The 16304-nt window shown below is 41.6% G+C and overlaps 1 protein-coding gene across 4 annotated transcripts; it reads left to right on the forward strand.

The window, feature by feature from the left end:
• Positions 1-30: 30 nt before the first annotated feature.
• On the forward strand, positions 31-11270 carry Ankra2 (ankyrin repeat family A member 2). Of its 4 annotated transcripts, none has more exons than XM_021208446.1 (9): positions 31-433; positions 3686-4072; positions 4861-5019; positions 5806-5871; positions 8191-8288; positions 8784-8909; positions 9352-9418; positions 9894-9974; positions 10726-11270. In XM_021208446.1, the coding sequence occupies exons 2-9, from the start codon at positions 3787-3789 to the stop codon at positions 10779-10781; spliced, it is 939 nt and encodes a 312-aa protein (XP_021064105.1). In that variant the 5' UTR covers positions 31-433; positions 3686-3786; the 3' UTR covers positions 10782-11270. The 4 variants fall into 4 exon arrangements, with proteins under 4 accessions (XP_021064105.1, XP_029399843.1, XP_029399842.1 ...); XM_029543983.1 differs by having other exon boundaries at positions 247-433; positions 10734-11249; XM_029543982.1 differs by lacking the exon at positions 31-433 and adding an exon at positions 507-755.
• The last annotated feature ends 5034 nt before the right edge of the window (positions 11271-16304 follow it).

A 16304-nucleotide genomic window follows, 5' to 3' on the forward strand; every position in this document is an offset into this window, starting at 1 on the left:
CGCAGGCGCGGGAGCCTTACGGCCCCAAGAACTACAAGACCGCGCCCTGGTGGGCGGAGCCGTGGGCGGGGCTCCAGGCGGTTCTCCAGTGACCCGGAACCCGGGCGACCCTTGGTTCTCCGAGAGGATGGGCTGCGGAGCGCTAGGGTTACAAGAAGCGATCCCTGGTTGTCGTCTCGCCTTCACCGAATGCTCTGGGCTTTTGCCAGAGGAGATAAAAGATAGGAAGTGACTTCTGGGCCCGAAGCAGGCCGGGGGCTCGGGACCGATCTGCAGCTAGGCCAGGCCCGAGCCGCTCCCCCGCTGCGCTCTGGGTGCTTGTACCACCGGTCTGACCGGCCTCGGTCCCCGGAGCCGCTCGCCGCGTCGGAGCGGGAGCGGGTGTCACCCGGAGGCCGTAGAGCGGGAACGCCCGCCCGGACACCTGTCGCCCGTGAGACGCCTTTCGTTTTTTTATAGCACCTTTTCCCCCCACTGTAGGATAATTTCAAGAATTAGGAAGAACCCGAAGCCTCTGAGATTAGCTTCCACTGGGAACTATGCCCCCTGCGTGCATTATACTCTCCCTTCCTGGGCGTCTGGCTGGCGAGCCTACCCACCCTTTCTCCCTTAACTCTCACCATCTCTGTCATTTCGTTTTTTTTCCTTCCGTGTGCTTCAAGTCGTGGCGAATCCACAGTCTTTGCTTATCTCTGTAATCAATCGAATCTAGATAACCGTTCCCTCTTCATTTCCTGATCTGCAGTCAAAGACTGGTAATTCCTTCTATTGAAACCTATTGTTCTATAGGGGCCGGCAAACATTTTAGGAAGGATTGAGTCTCGGGAAACACATGAGTTGCGTGTCTAGCACATCGAATTAGTTGATCTTGAGAATAAATTACCAGACCCAATTAGAAAATATGGGGAAGAAACTGTAAAAAATTGCTCAAATTAAGATCAGAAAATACCTAAGAGGCACTAGGTAGGTTTTGTGTGCGGTGACTCCTAAGAGCGATCTTAAACCAGGTGAGGGAGGTGGTACACATCTTTAATCCCAGCACTCGGCGGGAGTCAGAGGCGAGACTACAAAATAAGTAAGACCTTGTGTCAAAAGCAAAAAGACCTCCATCTGGCAATTTTTCCCCCTTTAATGGGAGCTTGAAAGGAAGTTTTCAAGAGAATAGCACTAGACATCCCCTGGGGAGGCGGGGGATGGAGTTGCTCTCAACCTACAGGTGCCTAGAAGAAATTGTTCTTTCCTTAGAAATAGTTCCCTTTGAGCACTAAACTAACTTTCTGTTCCTGTGGCCTTCTGACAAAATGTAACGACTTTGTTAGGCGATACTTTGTACGACTGTAGTGTCTTCTTGCCTCTCCTGGAAGTTTTGTATTCTTGTATTGCTGCTTCTTTACTGACCTCAGTGGTGGAGTTGATAGAGCAACATGTTTCTCAGGATTCAGGAGCTTTCTTTTCCCATTGAGATGAATATTACTCACCCATTCTACTCAGATCGTGATTAGGATAAGGATCAGTGGTTTTGTGTGTGTGTGTGTGTGTGTGTGTGTGTGTTTGGTTTTTTGTTTTTTGGTTGTTTTTTTTTTTTTTTTTTTTTTTTTTTTTTTTTTTTTTTTTTTTTTTTTTTTTTTTGGTTTTTCAAGACAGGGTTTCTCTGTATAGCCCTGGCTGTCCTGGAACTCACTTTGTAGACCAGGCTGGCCTCGAACTCAGAAATCTGCCTGCCTCTGCCTCCCGAGTCCTGGGATTAAATGCACCAAGCCCAGCTCAGTGTTTTGTTTTGTTTTGTTTTGTTTTTTAAAGAAGTTTTTGAGATAAGTAAGGTCTCTCTATTAAGTAGATCTAACTGTCCTAGAACTTACTGTGTGGACCAGGCTGACCTCAAACTCCCAGAGATGTGCCTGCCTCTGCCTTCCAAGTGCAGAGCTTAAAGGTGTGTGCCCCCACACCTGGCTTGTGTAATGTTACTTGTGAGTATGTTTTCAGGGCATTACTACTTACTATTGCATGGCCAGTTGATGTGCTCCGTTCTGGGGAGGACTGTTTCTCCTGCTCTCTAGTGCTCCACCATACTCAGCAGGATCAGTCTTTTGAAATGGTTTTAAAGTGCTGAACAGTGGTCCTACGGTACCGATTCATTTCTCTCTTAATTCCAGGCAGTTCTGATCATCACACACTCAGTTCCCTTTCAAAATGTCCAAGGGGCAATATGCTGTCAAATGACAAAAATTCACTGGATCTTCAGTTCTTTCTGTTTCAAGGGACTGTGTATTTGGGATTATCACATATCCTGTGATACTAATCCATAATCTACATATTTCTCATCAAAACTTACATCAAGTTGCTTATGCTCACTCTGAACAAAAACTGATAAATATACCTTTATTCTTTACTTTTAATATATACTAATAAATATACTAATATACTAATAAATATACTAATAAATATACTTTTAATTAATATACTTTTTTTAAATAGGAAAACTTTTTATTAAGTTTAAAACACAATAAGTTGATCAAAGCTTTTTTATTTTTCCAGCAGAACACTGAACTTTCAATTTTTTTTTTTAAAGATTTATTTATTTATTATATGTAAGTACACTGTAGTTGTCTTCAGACACTCTAGAAGAGGGCGTCAGATCTTGTTACAGATGGTTATGAGCCACCATGTGGTTGCTGGGATTTGAACTCCGGACCTTCGGAAGAGCAGTAGGGTGCTCTTACCCACTGAGCCATCTCACCAGCCCCTGAACTTTTAATTTTTAAAAAAAATACATTTTGTAGGGCCAGGGAGGTGCCTCAGTGGGTAAAGTCACTTGCTGCCAAGCCTGATGACTTGAGTTCAGTTCCTGAGACACACATCATAGATGGGAAACCCCAGTTCCTGACATTTGTCCTCTACATGCATTCTGTGGCCCATGTATTCCCATATACATGCAAAGAAAATAGATAAGTGTAATAGCTAATTTTTAAAATAAGTCTGTAAAGTGCTTCACTGTCTGAATCGTGGGTATTATAGAGAACAGTGCTAGTCAACCTGGCTACAAGTTGGTTATACCTCAGCTCAAATTGAGAAGACTTTCAGAAATGGCATTTAAAAAAAAATGAATCTCATCGGGCAGTGGTGGTGCACGCCTTTAATCCCAGCACTTAGGAGGCAGAGGCAGGTGGATTTCTGCGTTTGAGGCCAGCCTGGTCTACAGAGTGAACTCCAGGATAGCTACACAGAGAAACCCTATCTCAAAAAACAAAACAAAACAAACAAACAAAAAAATGAATCGCAAATAATGGCCTACTTTCTTAGCGTAAAAGTTTATTTTCTTTGGTAGCCTGATCTTTAGACATTTGGCACTCGTCAGCTATAGAAGGGGAGAAACTAACTGAAGCGTGTTTGGACTGTGTTGGAGGTGTGCTGTGTTCCCTGCATCCTTTCCCAAGACCCTGTACATAGCAGCAGCATTCTTTTTACACAGGACACTTGGTCAGGCTCGAGAACTTGCACACATCATACAGCTAGTATCAAACGGCAAAGCCTTGGTCCACAGGCTCCCCACCTCTGAATAGCCCATGCACCCTGTTATATAAGGAGGCTTACAAGAGCACTGTGTGGGTGTGTAGTTAAAATGATTGTATATGTACATTTATATAAGTTATATACTACCATAAAGTTTCTAATTTTTTCCTTTCAGATATATTAATATCCCAATTTCAGGAAGATACTGGATAACACCCTTAAGAAAAAAAACAAACAAACAAGAAATCATGAAGAAATGTTTTAATTATTAAAACCATGGCTACATCTACAAATCTGGACATTGGGGCCCAGCTGATCGTGGAAGAGTGTCCCAGCAGCTATATCTCTGGGATGCCAGACATCAAGATAGAGCACCAACTGGACCCACACTCAGATGAAGGATCAGCCCAGGGTGTCGCCATGGGGATGAAATTCATATTGCCAAACCGATTTGATATGAATGTGTGTTCTCGATTTGTGAAGTCCTTAAATGAAGAGGATAGTAAAAATATTCAAGATCAAGTTAACTCTGACCTGGAGGTGGCGTCTGTCTTATTTAAAGGTTGAAAGTTATGGTACAACTCCCTACATTCACTTTCATTTGGCTGACTCCATTCTGTTTTCTTTGAATCATGAGATTCAGAGTTGAGGAAAAGCTTGAAAGTCATCTTTTAAAAGGATTTTCTAGAATCTCACAGACACCCATATTAAATTTCTGTTGGTTTTTTAAAAATATTCCTTGTCTAACCCAGATGTAATGGCACATACCTTTAGTTAACCCCAGCACTTGAGAGGCAGAGGCAGGTGAGTTCAAGGCTAGCCTAATCTGCTTAGTGAGTTCCAGGCCATCCAGAGATTCATAGTGAAGCCCTATCTAAATAAATAAATAAATAGATAAATAGATAGATAAATAGATAAATAGATAAATAAATAGAAAAAATCCTCATCCGATCTTTATTTACAATTTTCCTAAGAAAGTTGTATCTTTTTAAATGATAGAAAAATATTCCTTTTCTTTGTCAAAATTAGTTTAATATTTCCTGTTTCGTGACTAATTTACATCAGCTTCTAATACTGTAATTCAATGATCTGTCAGCATGTTATATCTACTTTGTAATGATCTATTGAATACTAAATCTAATAGCAGATCAAGATTAATAATTTTCTTTGTAGTACTTACACTACAGCCTATAAGTCTATAAGTTTAGACTTATATAATTAATAAATTAATATTACCTGATAAACCCTTGTGAACTGAAGCTGTTAAACCTCATACATTATTTCATGTGAACATTAATACCTTTTTTACTGCTTTGTCATTAAAATACTATTCTAATTTGTTTTATTTAGCTGAGTGCAATATCCATACATCTCCTTCTCCTGGAATTCAAGTAAGGCATGTCTACACGCCCTCTACAACAAAACATTTCTCACCCATAAAACAGTCAACTACTTTAACCAACAAACACAGGGGAAACGAGGTCTCTACCACACCTCTGCTAGCAAATTGTAAGTATACGCTTAGAATGTGTCAAAATACCGTGTAAATAACTAATGCTGTTCAAATCAGGAGTTTGTATTTGAAGTATTAGTTTCAGTAAATAAATATTCTAGCTTTAAAAGCGTAAGTGAGGGCTGGTGAGATGGCTCAGTGGGTAAGAGCACCCGACTGCTCTTCTGAAGGTCCGGAGTTCAAATCCCAGCAACCACATGGTGGCTCACAACCATCCATAACAAGATCTGATGCCCTCTTCTGGAGTGTCTGAAGACAACTACAGTGTACTTACAGATAATAAATAAATAAATCTTTTAAAAAAAAAAAGCATAAGTGATACATTAATCATATTAATAAGTTGAAACTTTTTCATGTGTTCTGTGTTTGAAAGTTTGTTATATCTCAATGAGAATATATACAGTTTAAAATATTATTAAAACCTTTATAGTTTTGCCAAAAAGAAGTGAGTTACTGTGATTTTTTTTTTAACAAATTAAGGTATCAGTGCTTTTGTGTTCTTCTAGTTTAATGTTTTACTTATATAGGAACATAATTGTAAATATAGACTTACGTATTAGTTCACTGATCAAGAAATGATTTTGTAGTGAAAGATAAATAATCCTACTGAAACATTTCATTAGCTTATACTTTAATCATGAAGCCACCCTTTAAAAACCTTTGATTGTAAAGTCATTATCTAGGATATAACATTTTGTCTTGGAAAAGAAACTCGCTTCACCATAGGACGATAGCTGTGTGACCATAAGATGCACGTGAAGAATTTGATCATATTGTTTCAGCTCTGTCTGTTCACCAGTTGGCAGCTCAGGGGGAGATGCTCTACCTGGCTACTCGTATTGAACAAGGTAATAGAATTTATTAGAATTGTTATCATTTTATTTTTGAATAGGAGACTGTAAAGACAAAAGAAGTTGTATAGTCTCACCAAACACATTACCCAATGGGTAGCAAAGAAGGAAATGTTTAAGTAATATGAAGTATAAAATCTGGGGCTTTAGGATGGCTCTGAGATTAAGAACACTGGCTATTCTTTCAAAGGACCCAGTCTAGTTCCGAGCACCCACACGGCAGCCCAGACTGTCTGTAGCTCCACATCTAGGAGATTCAGTGCCCTCTTTGTAACCTCCAAGGGTACCAGGCTCACATGTAGTGTGCATACATACACACAGGTACAACACCCATACACACATTTTTTTGTAAATATGTTTTGCCTGTCTCACTGTGTTGTCCAAGTTGTCCTCAACCCCACAGTCCTCCTGTCTCAGCCTTCTGAGTGCTGATATTACAAGTGTATAGCTCTACAACCCAGCTAGTTCATACTTTTCCACTAAAATGCATACTATGTACTATGATTTCTATTTGTTTTTGACTATGCATCTGGTTGATTACAAATGTTTGCTGACCATCTTAGCATTCTTTATAAATGTATTTATTGAGTAAATGTTCACCAGTAGAATCCAAGTCACAAACTAGATGACTTTTGTCATACAGAGGGAGGGTCCAATCCACTCTTCAGCTATGCTAGGCCAATGCACAGAGCTAGGCATGTACTTCTGGCTTTTTGTTTTAACATTTTAACCAAATGACTGGCCTCAAATTAGTGTTAGAGTTACAGTTTCCCAAAGAGACACAATGAGACTTAAATTCTTAGCTGGGCGTGGTGGCGCACGCCTTTAATCCCAGCACTTGGGAGGCAGAGGCAGGCGGATTTCTGAGTTCGAGGCCAGCCTGGTCTACAGAGTGAGTTCTAGGACAGCCAAGGCTACACAGAGAAACCCTGTCTCGAAAAAACAAAAAACAAAAAACAAAAAACAAAAAAAAAAAAAAAAATTCTTACTAATCCGTGGGTTAAAATGGTACCTCACAGTAATTTTGTTGATATGTTTAGATTATAATCCCTTTTTCTTTTTGTCTGAACTATCTACAATACATTTATGTCATATGAACTCCACAGTGAAGGAAGCTGACCTCTATCGTTTCATGCATATAGTTTTCCACAGTTTGTTCTTTTTGTATGACCTCTTCAGATTTTTAATCGTGAATTTTTGTTCTTTGTGACTTTGGAGTTTTACATCCTGCTTAGAAAAGATTCTCCACTCTAGGATTGTAAACAAACCACCCATTCTTATGCTAGACTTCCGTGATTTCCTTCTTTTTGGTCTTTGACGCATGTGAAATGCTTTTTGAGTATAATAAAGAGTAAGGAAACTGTTTCACTTTGAAGTTAGGCATCCCAATGTTGTTTGTTAGTTCCAGGGAGCATGATCCAAGAGTCTTATTTCTGTGAGACTTGGTTATATTTCTGTTTATATGTGTAAATAGTGGGGACTAGAGGGATGACTCAGAAACTAAGATCTGACGCTGCTCTTGCAGAGGACGTGAGTTCAGTTTCTAGTCTCTGCAGTAGGTGGCTTACACCCATCCATAACTCCAGGGCGTCTGATGCCTCTTGTTTTGACAGCCCCTGCGCTCACTCACATGCACCCGTACTCCCAACGGACATATAACTTAGAAATAGAAATAATTTTTTAAAAAGTAGAAATTTCATGTTCAGCCTACCAAGGAAGTGTAGGAGGGAAGCTGTGCACTTTGTAACTATTGGGCTACATTTAGAGAATAAAAATGAAGTTGGAGGTGGAATTGTGTGGCACTGGTTCAATTATCCAGTCTTCATATTATGCTAGGGACTGCACGGATGAAGGAACCTCACAGGCAGCAGTGCTAGCTAGAGCAGAAGGTGGCCTTTGTGAGATGCTGAGGTTCCTACATATACATTCAGGTGTATATTGTGTCTCATTTTGCTGTGATCGTCCTATCTTGTGTTGAGATGACATTGCTACTAATCTGTGTTTAGTAGAAATTAAGTCACTTGCCCAGCACCAAGTCACTAGAAAATGAAAGAGCTAGGATTCTATCTTGGGTCCCCGGTCCCTGAGACCAATGCTGACCTAACATGATTCTGTGTATGGTATTTGTACTTTAAAGAATGGGCTCCATTTTAACTGTGCAGACTGGAAGTCACAACAGTACATCCAGACCTCAGCAAACAAAATTCAGCCTGTTGAATGTCATTGAGTCATAAGATTTTAGAACAAGTGTTTTCAAAGTGATATTAATATGTGGTTGTTAACTTAGATCACAAAAAATGCTTTTCTTTTCAATAGAAAATGTTATCAATCACACGGATGAAGAAGGATTTACCCCCCTGATGTGGGCTGCAGCACATGGGCAAATAGCTGTGGTAGAGTTCCTACTTCAAAATGTAAGGAAAATGCTCAGCAAATGTACATGTGTGATTTCCTATGCTCACTTAAGTCCGTAGTGCAGTATTTCTGTCTGTAACCAACTAGACGTAAGGATGGAGGGCACAAGAGAAATACAGTCTAGTAGTTCCGCAGAACCTGGGTCTAGCCGGGAAAGCAATGGAATCCCGTGGGAAACAATGAGAAGCCGTTGCTGTCCAGTCCTTCTCTGGGTGGAGCAGGAACGGAAGTACTGTCAACAGGTCCTGGAGAAAAGGCTTCTTGGAGGAGCTGGGACCTTTCCAGAGTGAAGGAGAATTCGGACTGAGGCAGCTGGAGGGAGGAAGGAGGTCGGCTGTTAGGCTTCCGTAACAAGCACCTCCATCATGCTTATGTTACTTCCTTATTAACCCTAGAATGTGGCCTCACCTCAGTGTTAAACTGTGATCGTATTCACAGAGACAGTATTCTTGTTTAAATCTACTGAAAGCCCTTTCTCTTCATGTCCATGACAGGGTGCAGATCCCCAGCTTCTAGGAAAAGGCCGAGAAAGTGCCCTGTCGTTGGCCTGTAGCAAGGGCTACACAGACATTGTCAAAATGCTGCTTGACTGTGGAGTTGACATCAATGAGTATGACTGGGTGAGTCCCCACTGGAGCGGGCTGCACCTCAGGTGGGACATGCTGGCCTGGCGTGCAGAGCACATGGAGGTGCTCAACAGTCTCATGAGGTGGACACGGGAGGACTGACGTCCCAGCTCACCCTTGGCTTCTTGGCTATCTCAAGGCCACAGGACTACTTAAAACTCTGCCTCAAAGAAATTAAACAAATACAATTACTGTAATATTTTTAGGATTTATGTCAGGGACATATAACCTTTATTAAGGTGTTAGAAGAAAAAAATGTACTTATTTAGGATAAGCAAGTTAGTGTCATAAATCCAGTTACTTCTTGTGATTTAGAAAGTTTTCCACAATATATGAATATTGTTTTAAACTAGTTCTACATGCCCAGTTCCGTAGCAGCATTTGATTGACTATTGCTCACTGAAAATGCTGACAATGGCCAATTTTCCTCCTGCAGAATGGAGGGACACCTTTGCTTTATGCTGTCCATGGGAACCACGTGAAGTGTGTGAAGATGCTGTTGGGTAAGCAGGTGAACGTAGTCCTTGTTTGGAAGAAGTCCTGTGAGTGGTTAAGCATTTAAGCTGTCCTGTTAAGAGGAGCAAACATTGTTGGGTTACATTGCTCTGCTAGCGTTTGCCTGTGGGTTCCCATTACCACAGGACTGCCCCGGGAGAGGCAGCCCAACACCTCCATCCACCTCTGCTTTTGCCCTTCCTGCTCACCTCTGGAGTCACCTTGGACTCCACCGTTGTGTTCTCTGTACACAATGTCTTCATGTGTAAGTTGTGTCTGGTTTTTTATGACATCCAGCTACTCTAGGGATATTTGGGTAGGTCCCCTTCAGCCCATGAATGTGAACTCTGTGGATCCCATGCGCTCAGTACTTTGTAAGAGCATGTTGGCTGAAGCTCTGTCCAACCATTCACATGTGAGCCAGGAGTAGATGGACATTCACGTTTTCATTTTATTTATATAGGTTTTGCTGTTTTGTTACAGAAAATGGAGCTGACCCAACAATTGAAACAGACTCTGGCTATAATTCTATGGACCTAGCTGTAGCTTTGGGCTACAGAGGTGGTGAGTATTTTAGAACTCTCGGGTCGCTTTAGGAAAGCTTCAGATACAGTAGTGCCAGTGCTGCAAACTGTCTTCATTGCTTTCATGCATAGAACACTGTAGTGTTCTAGCTCCAGACATGTCCTTTCATGAAGCGTCAGGTAAACCGACCCTGTAAAGCTAAGGGCTGAGTACTTATTGCACTTTTCCACAAACTCACATAGTTACTGGAAGGAAAGTGGGCAGTATTTGCAAGATTTTCAAAAATGTTTTCATAAAAAAAATTATGTAACAGCATTGTACTGTGTAATAAAACCTCAGTACAAAAACCTCGGAAGCTTGGGCAGCTGTTGAATTAGGAATAGCCTTAATGTTCAGAGTAACTGTTGCACATTGTCCTCAGGTGACAATCAGTCCTAATAGAATGTTAATGTTCAGAGTAACTGTTGCACATTGTCCTCAGGTGACAATCAGTCCTAATAGAATGTTAATGTTCAGAGTAACTGTTGCACATTGTCCTCAGGTGACAATCAGTCCTAATAGAATGTTAATGTTCAGAGTAACTGTTGCACATTGTCCTCAGGTGACAATCAGTCCTAATAGAATGTTAATGTTCAGAGTAACTGTTACACATTGTCTTCAGGTGACAGTCAGTCCTAATAGAAATAACTTCATTGTACAAAATCCCAGGGCACAGTTGAGTTTATGCGCTGACTTTTGCTTGCTTGGTTTTGTGTCTCTGTGTTGTGACCTTAATGACTTATCCTTGTAGTTCAACAGGTCATTGAGTCCCATCTGCTGAAGCTACTTCAGAACATCAAGGAGTGACGGGCCTCAGAGAATGCCATCTGCTCTTCCCCTCACTCCTTGGTCCTTAAATGATAGTTTTGTTTACATGTAAATTTTTATAGTTTTGTTTGAGTATAAATTTTTATCTCAGTTGCAATATTTGCTGGGTTTTAGTGACTTTTAATAAATATTCCTCTGGATAATTGACTTGTTTATAATAAAATTAATCCTGATGGTTTTTTAAATAAATGTGTTTTACTATATATTAAAATTATTAATTAATGTTTTGTGGCATGTAACCTTTTATGGTGCAGGTGGTTATGAGTCTTTGTATCAAGTACCACAATTTGACACTTTAAGAAAATACCACCTTGTTTGTCTTCACTCTTGGATTAACTCTTTGACTTTGCACAGGGCTTACTGTAAGTCTGTGGGGGAAATAATGTTCTTGTTGAATTAAAAAGTGCAGTGTGATGGTTTACAAAATCATGTCTAAATAAAATACTTTGTCAGTCTGTTTGCATTCTAGCTCTGATTATATGCTTGTCACAGATGTCTTCAGGATTTTCAGTTTAATGTTTCTGTTATGCAAATAGATCAAGAAAGATGGTCATCTCTAGAAGTATGCTTAGAATGTTTTTCTCTTACAAGTAGGCTTGAGAAGAAAAGTTGTAAAAAAGAAGTGAGATGCTCTTTAGCCCTACTAGAGGAATGTCATTAACTTGCCTCTTACTAAGGTCCAGCAGAGGGCGCCATGGACTAGAAAGTAATCTGATGAGCTGTGAGGCTTGCTTGAGGCGCAGCCTCTAACAAATGGACGACGTTGCATCAGCTGTAAACCGTAGAAACTCGATCTGGATAACGTAAGAGAAAGAGAACTCGGGAGCAGGAAAGGTGCCTTGGTGCTTGAGCACTGGCTGCCTTTGCAGGGCGGGCTCGGCTCCCGGCCCCCACATGGCAGCTCACTAATCTGTAACTCCAGCTCCAGAGGATCCAGCAGTCTTCTGCATGCATGTGGTGCCCGTACAAACATTCATACACATAAAATTTTAAAAAGCTAGCCAGGCGTGGTGGTGCACACCTTTAATCCTAGCACTCAGGCGGCAGAGGCAGGCGGATTTCTGAGTTCGAGGCCAGCCTGGTCTACAAAATGAGTTGCTGGGCAGCCAGGGCTATACAGAGAAACCCTGTCTCCAAAAACAAAAACAAAAACGAAATTTTTTTAAAGTTATGTTACAGATAATGATAGTTGAAAATGCTGTTATATGCAAATGGGTTTTGTCAGACAAGACCACACACTGCAGGGTGGGGTAGGGTCTCTACAGTCACTTTGACTAGCAGAGCAACATATACTCAAGAGGTAAGAAGGTAGTTTAGTTCAGCATGACTAAGTAGCCAGTGTTGAACCATCTTTATAGAGTCTGACCCCAAGCAATTTATTGTAGGCATAGTTAAGCACAGCACAATTTGTTGAAAACTTTCCTGGTGATAATTCAGTCTACATGCACAATAAAGTTTAAGCCATGACTTCAGACTCTGTCTTATAAAGTACATGCGACATCTTCCATAAAGCTGTGTTCTATAGATAGCTACATGTGACACCTTCTGTAGGTTCTATAGATGGACTAGCTCACATACAGTACTGGAAAAGGAGAAAGATAGTACAAAATGTCACCAGGTTATTTTATTAACCATGTGTCTTCCTAGCCTCCTGAGTGGATAACTGGCGATATATCCCTTCCTTTGAGAGAACAACCCTGTGTGTTTTACACTCCAGGTACCTCCTAGTGCTTGTCTATGAGCACACGGTTCTCCGCACTTGCCACAATATAGCATAACCCTTCCACTGATAGAAAGCAACACGATAACCAATGAGAAGTCATTAGATCTGGCACCTTATTACTTGGCAATAAATTGAACTCTGAAAAGCAGCCGCCCTAGACTGAGGGCTGTCAGACATCGAGTTCAAGTGCAAAGGCCAGTGGCCCCGAGATCTCACCTTGTGTGGCTCTGGGTGGCCTCTTCCCTTTTGAGCACTGAAAGAACATGCCTCCTTTATTAACATTCTTCATCACAAGTCTGGTTTTGTTCGGTTTGTGTGGGCAAGCACGTGTTTGAATGTGTGGTGCTCAGAGGCACACAGGAGTCTCTCCTCCCACAGTATAGGCTCTGAGGACTGAGCTCAGACCCTCAGGCTTGGCAATAAATGACTTTACTTGCTGAGCCATCTCACTGACCCTCGGCCTGAGTGTCTACATTCATACAGCAATTTAACTAGATGAACGACCCAAACCAGCAGGAATAAGGGCCCCAAATGGCAAGGTGTTGTTGAAAGGAGGACCTTTACACAAACTGATGACTTATGCCAAGCAAATTTATTAAGTACAGCATCATACATTCTATTTTCAGGGATGCAAATAGCCAAGGTCAGTGCAGAGATAAGTCAGAGAATGTTGGCCCGGAGAACACAGGAGACCTCAGATACAGCTGCCTTAGTGCTGATAACCACAGCTCAGGGGGACGAGTCAGAGCCCCAGAAACCACAACCTTGACTCCTCTGAGGCAGTGGCTCCAGTTTTAGACTGTCCTTGCCAAGTCCACCTCTGGACAAGGACACAGAACTAAAGTTCCCTTTGGCCTTTCATCGGGGCCTCTGAAAAGGGTGTCCCAGCCTCAACCACCACCCCGGGGACTTGGGTTGGTCTGGCTCACCACTTGTAAGCTTCACGTTTCTCCCACAAATCAAGAGCTTCCCATGACTTAAGAATTAAGGTCAAAACAATGAGTTTCTGCTCAGCACTCTTCAGGGCAAATCACAGGGCTTCTGAAGCCTGAATTATTCCGGCTAATGGCCCTAACCCCATGAAATTATTCCCACATTTTACCACCATATCAGTTAATCGGCCTAAATTCAGTCTTTTCTTTGAGGTCTGTATAATGTGCTAAGAGGTGCCTGCCTTCTTTTCTTTTAATTTTACATGTTTGTATTTGGAGAGGTGTGTGCACGTTCTCACAAACATGCATGTGTACCATATAGCACACATTTGAAGGTCAGAGGACAGCCACAGGAGGTGGCTCTCTCCATCCACTGTGTGGGTTCCAAGATGGAAATCAGTGGGTCAGCCTTGGCAGCAGCAAACACTTTTACCTGCTATGGGGTCTGAGAGCTGTTCGAGGGATGTTGTCAAGGGGTCTATCACTGATGTCCCTGGGGTGGTGGCTGTATCTGGGACAACCTTCTACAAGTTACCTTTCTACTAGGCTGACATTTAGAGGTTGTGGGCCTCAAACAGAACCTCAGCTGAACTTCCAATAAGGGCAGGAACAGTACTAAGATGGAGCACTCTATGTGGTTTGTCAGTGCCTCTCCTGAGGGCAAGAGCTTATTTCAGATAACATGGCCGTTAATGAATTTTAGACACTTTTCCACAAAGACGCGTACTCTCTGGAATCTTTATGCTATCAGCATTTCACTATTGGGAAGGCTGAACATCATTTCTAACCAGTTAATTCCTCCATTTTTCTTTACAAGCTAGTCAGAATCATCTGCTTTTAATACCAGAGACATTATAATTAGGTTTGTAAATATGTTGTAGAGTTAGTGAATACTTCATACATCAGTGATAGACCTATGTCATTACAGACATATATGCACAGAGAGCCATAGGTTAGAAAAAAGCCAAGCACTCATCCCCCTCCCTCTTTGTGATGATAATGATGGTAATGATGTTGGCGGTGATGATTATGTTGGCGGTCATGATGGTGATGATGTTGGTGGTGACGATGATGTTGGCAGTGATGATGGTGATGATGATGATGATGATGATGAGTATGGAATATGGATGGGGCCTGCAAATGCTCTTTGCCCAGCTGTTTGAGCATGACTTTTTTTCCAAATTGTTCTTGTTTTAAATAAAACTCTGGGCTAGAGAGATGACTCAGCAGTTAAGAGCACTAACTGCTCTTCCAGAGGTCCTGAGTTCAATTTCCGGCAACCACATGGTGGTCCAAAATCATCTGTAATAGGATCTGATGCACTCTTCTGGTGTGTGTCTGAAGACAGCAATGGTGTACTCATAAATAATAAATAAATAATATTTTAAAAAATAATAATATTGTATTTCGTCTCTACAAACCCTTGGCCCCAGGCCTGGTTTATGTAAAACTAACCTGATTGTGGAAAAAAGTGTCTTTAAGGCAATGGAATTGGAAACCAACCCACAAGAGACAAAGACAATGACGTTTTGACACAGAGCATGAAATTCTTTTTCTCTTTTCTACCCACCACTCTTCTTTAGAACATGAAACTCTTTTTTTTTTCCTTCACCCCCTCCCCCATAAAGATTTATTTCTTTATTATGTATATAGTGTTCTACCTGCATGTATGGCTACAGGCCAGAAGAGGGGACCAGATCTGATGATAGATGGCTATGAGCCACCATGTGGTTGCTGGAAATTGAACTCAGGTCCTCTGGAAGAGCAGTCAGTGCTCTTAATCTCTGAGCCATCTCTACAACATGAAATTTTTGTTTGTTTGTTTTGTTTTTCGAGACAGGGTTTCTCTGTGTATCCCTGACTGTCCTAGAACTCACTTTGTAGACCAGGCTGGCCTCGAACTCAGAAATCCGCCTGTCTCTGCCTCCCAAGTGCTGGGATTAAAGGTGTGCGCCACCACCACCCAGCCAACATGAAATTCTTAACTGACTTGAAGCTACGTATAGACAAACAGACCAAGCCAGGCAAAACAAAACCAAAAGTGTCAGGAAGATTCTCTGCACCTGCTACTGAGACTAGATCTGCATTGTTCATCCAGCAATGATTACCAACAGTCAGATCACAAAGGCTAGAGAGATGGCCCAGGGATTAATAACCCTTGCTTTACAAGCATGAGAAATGGAGGTCAGATTCCATAACCCAGCTCCAAAGCGGGAGGAGACTGGAGGATGACTGGAACTTGCTGACTTGTGGCATAAATAACATGAGCCCAAGGTTCAGGGAGAGAACCTGCCTCAAATAAAGATGCTGATAAAAGAGGACGCCTGGCTGGGGGCATCATGGCACATGCCCTTGATCCCAGCACTGGGGAGGCAGAGGCAGGCAGATCTCCATGAGTTTGAAGCCAGCCTGGTCTATAGACAGAATTCCAGGACAACCAGGACTACACAGAGAAACCCTATCTCAAAAACAAAACAAAACAAAACAACAACACAACAACAACAAAAAGAGGACACCTGGCATTCTCTTCATGCCACCATGCAAGTGCATAGGTATGACACTCCCCTCCCCAACCACAAACATGTAAATACACTCACACAGATATACACACACAGATATACACACACAATAAATCTTTTTCAAAAAGCTAATCCCCAGTTACTTTACCACTAATAGAGAACAATTTCAAGAATGTGTGCAAAGCTGAAACAAAAACAAATACACAACCTCTGAGGAAGGTAGAAAGAACTGGAATCAGAAAAGCTAAATGTCAGCTGCCCCGTGGGCGATGTCTGCCAAAGTAAAGGGAATGTGTACAGATTAGTAAACCCGTGAAGCCCATGTGGT

Source organism: Mus pahari, chromosome 11, assembly GCF_900095145.1.
Source record: "Mus pahari chromosome 11, PAHARI_EIJ_v1.1, whole genome shotgun sequence".
NCBI lineage: Eukaryota > Metazoa > Chordata > Mammalia > Rodentia > Muridae > Mus > Mus pahari.

Coding starts and splice junctions, on each gene's coding strand:
- Ankra2 (XM_021208446.1), top strand. CDS start 3,787: ATGGCTACATCTACAAATCTGGACATTGGGGCCCAGCTGATCGTGGAA. Junction 4,073..4,860: donor GGCGTCTGTCTTATTTAAAG/GTTGAAAGTTAT, acceptor TGTTTTATTTAG/CTGAGTGCAATATCCATACA. Junction 8,910..9,351: donor ACATCAATGAGTATGACTGG/GTGAGTCCCCAC, acceptor TTCCTCCTGCAG/AATGGAGGGACACCTTTGCT.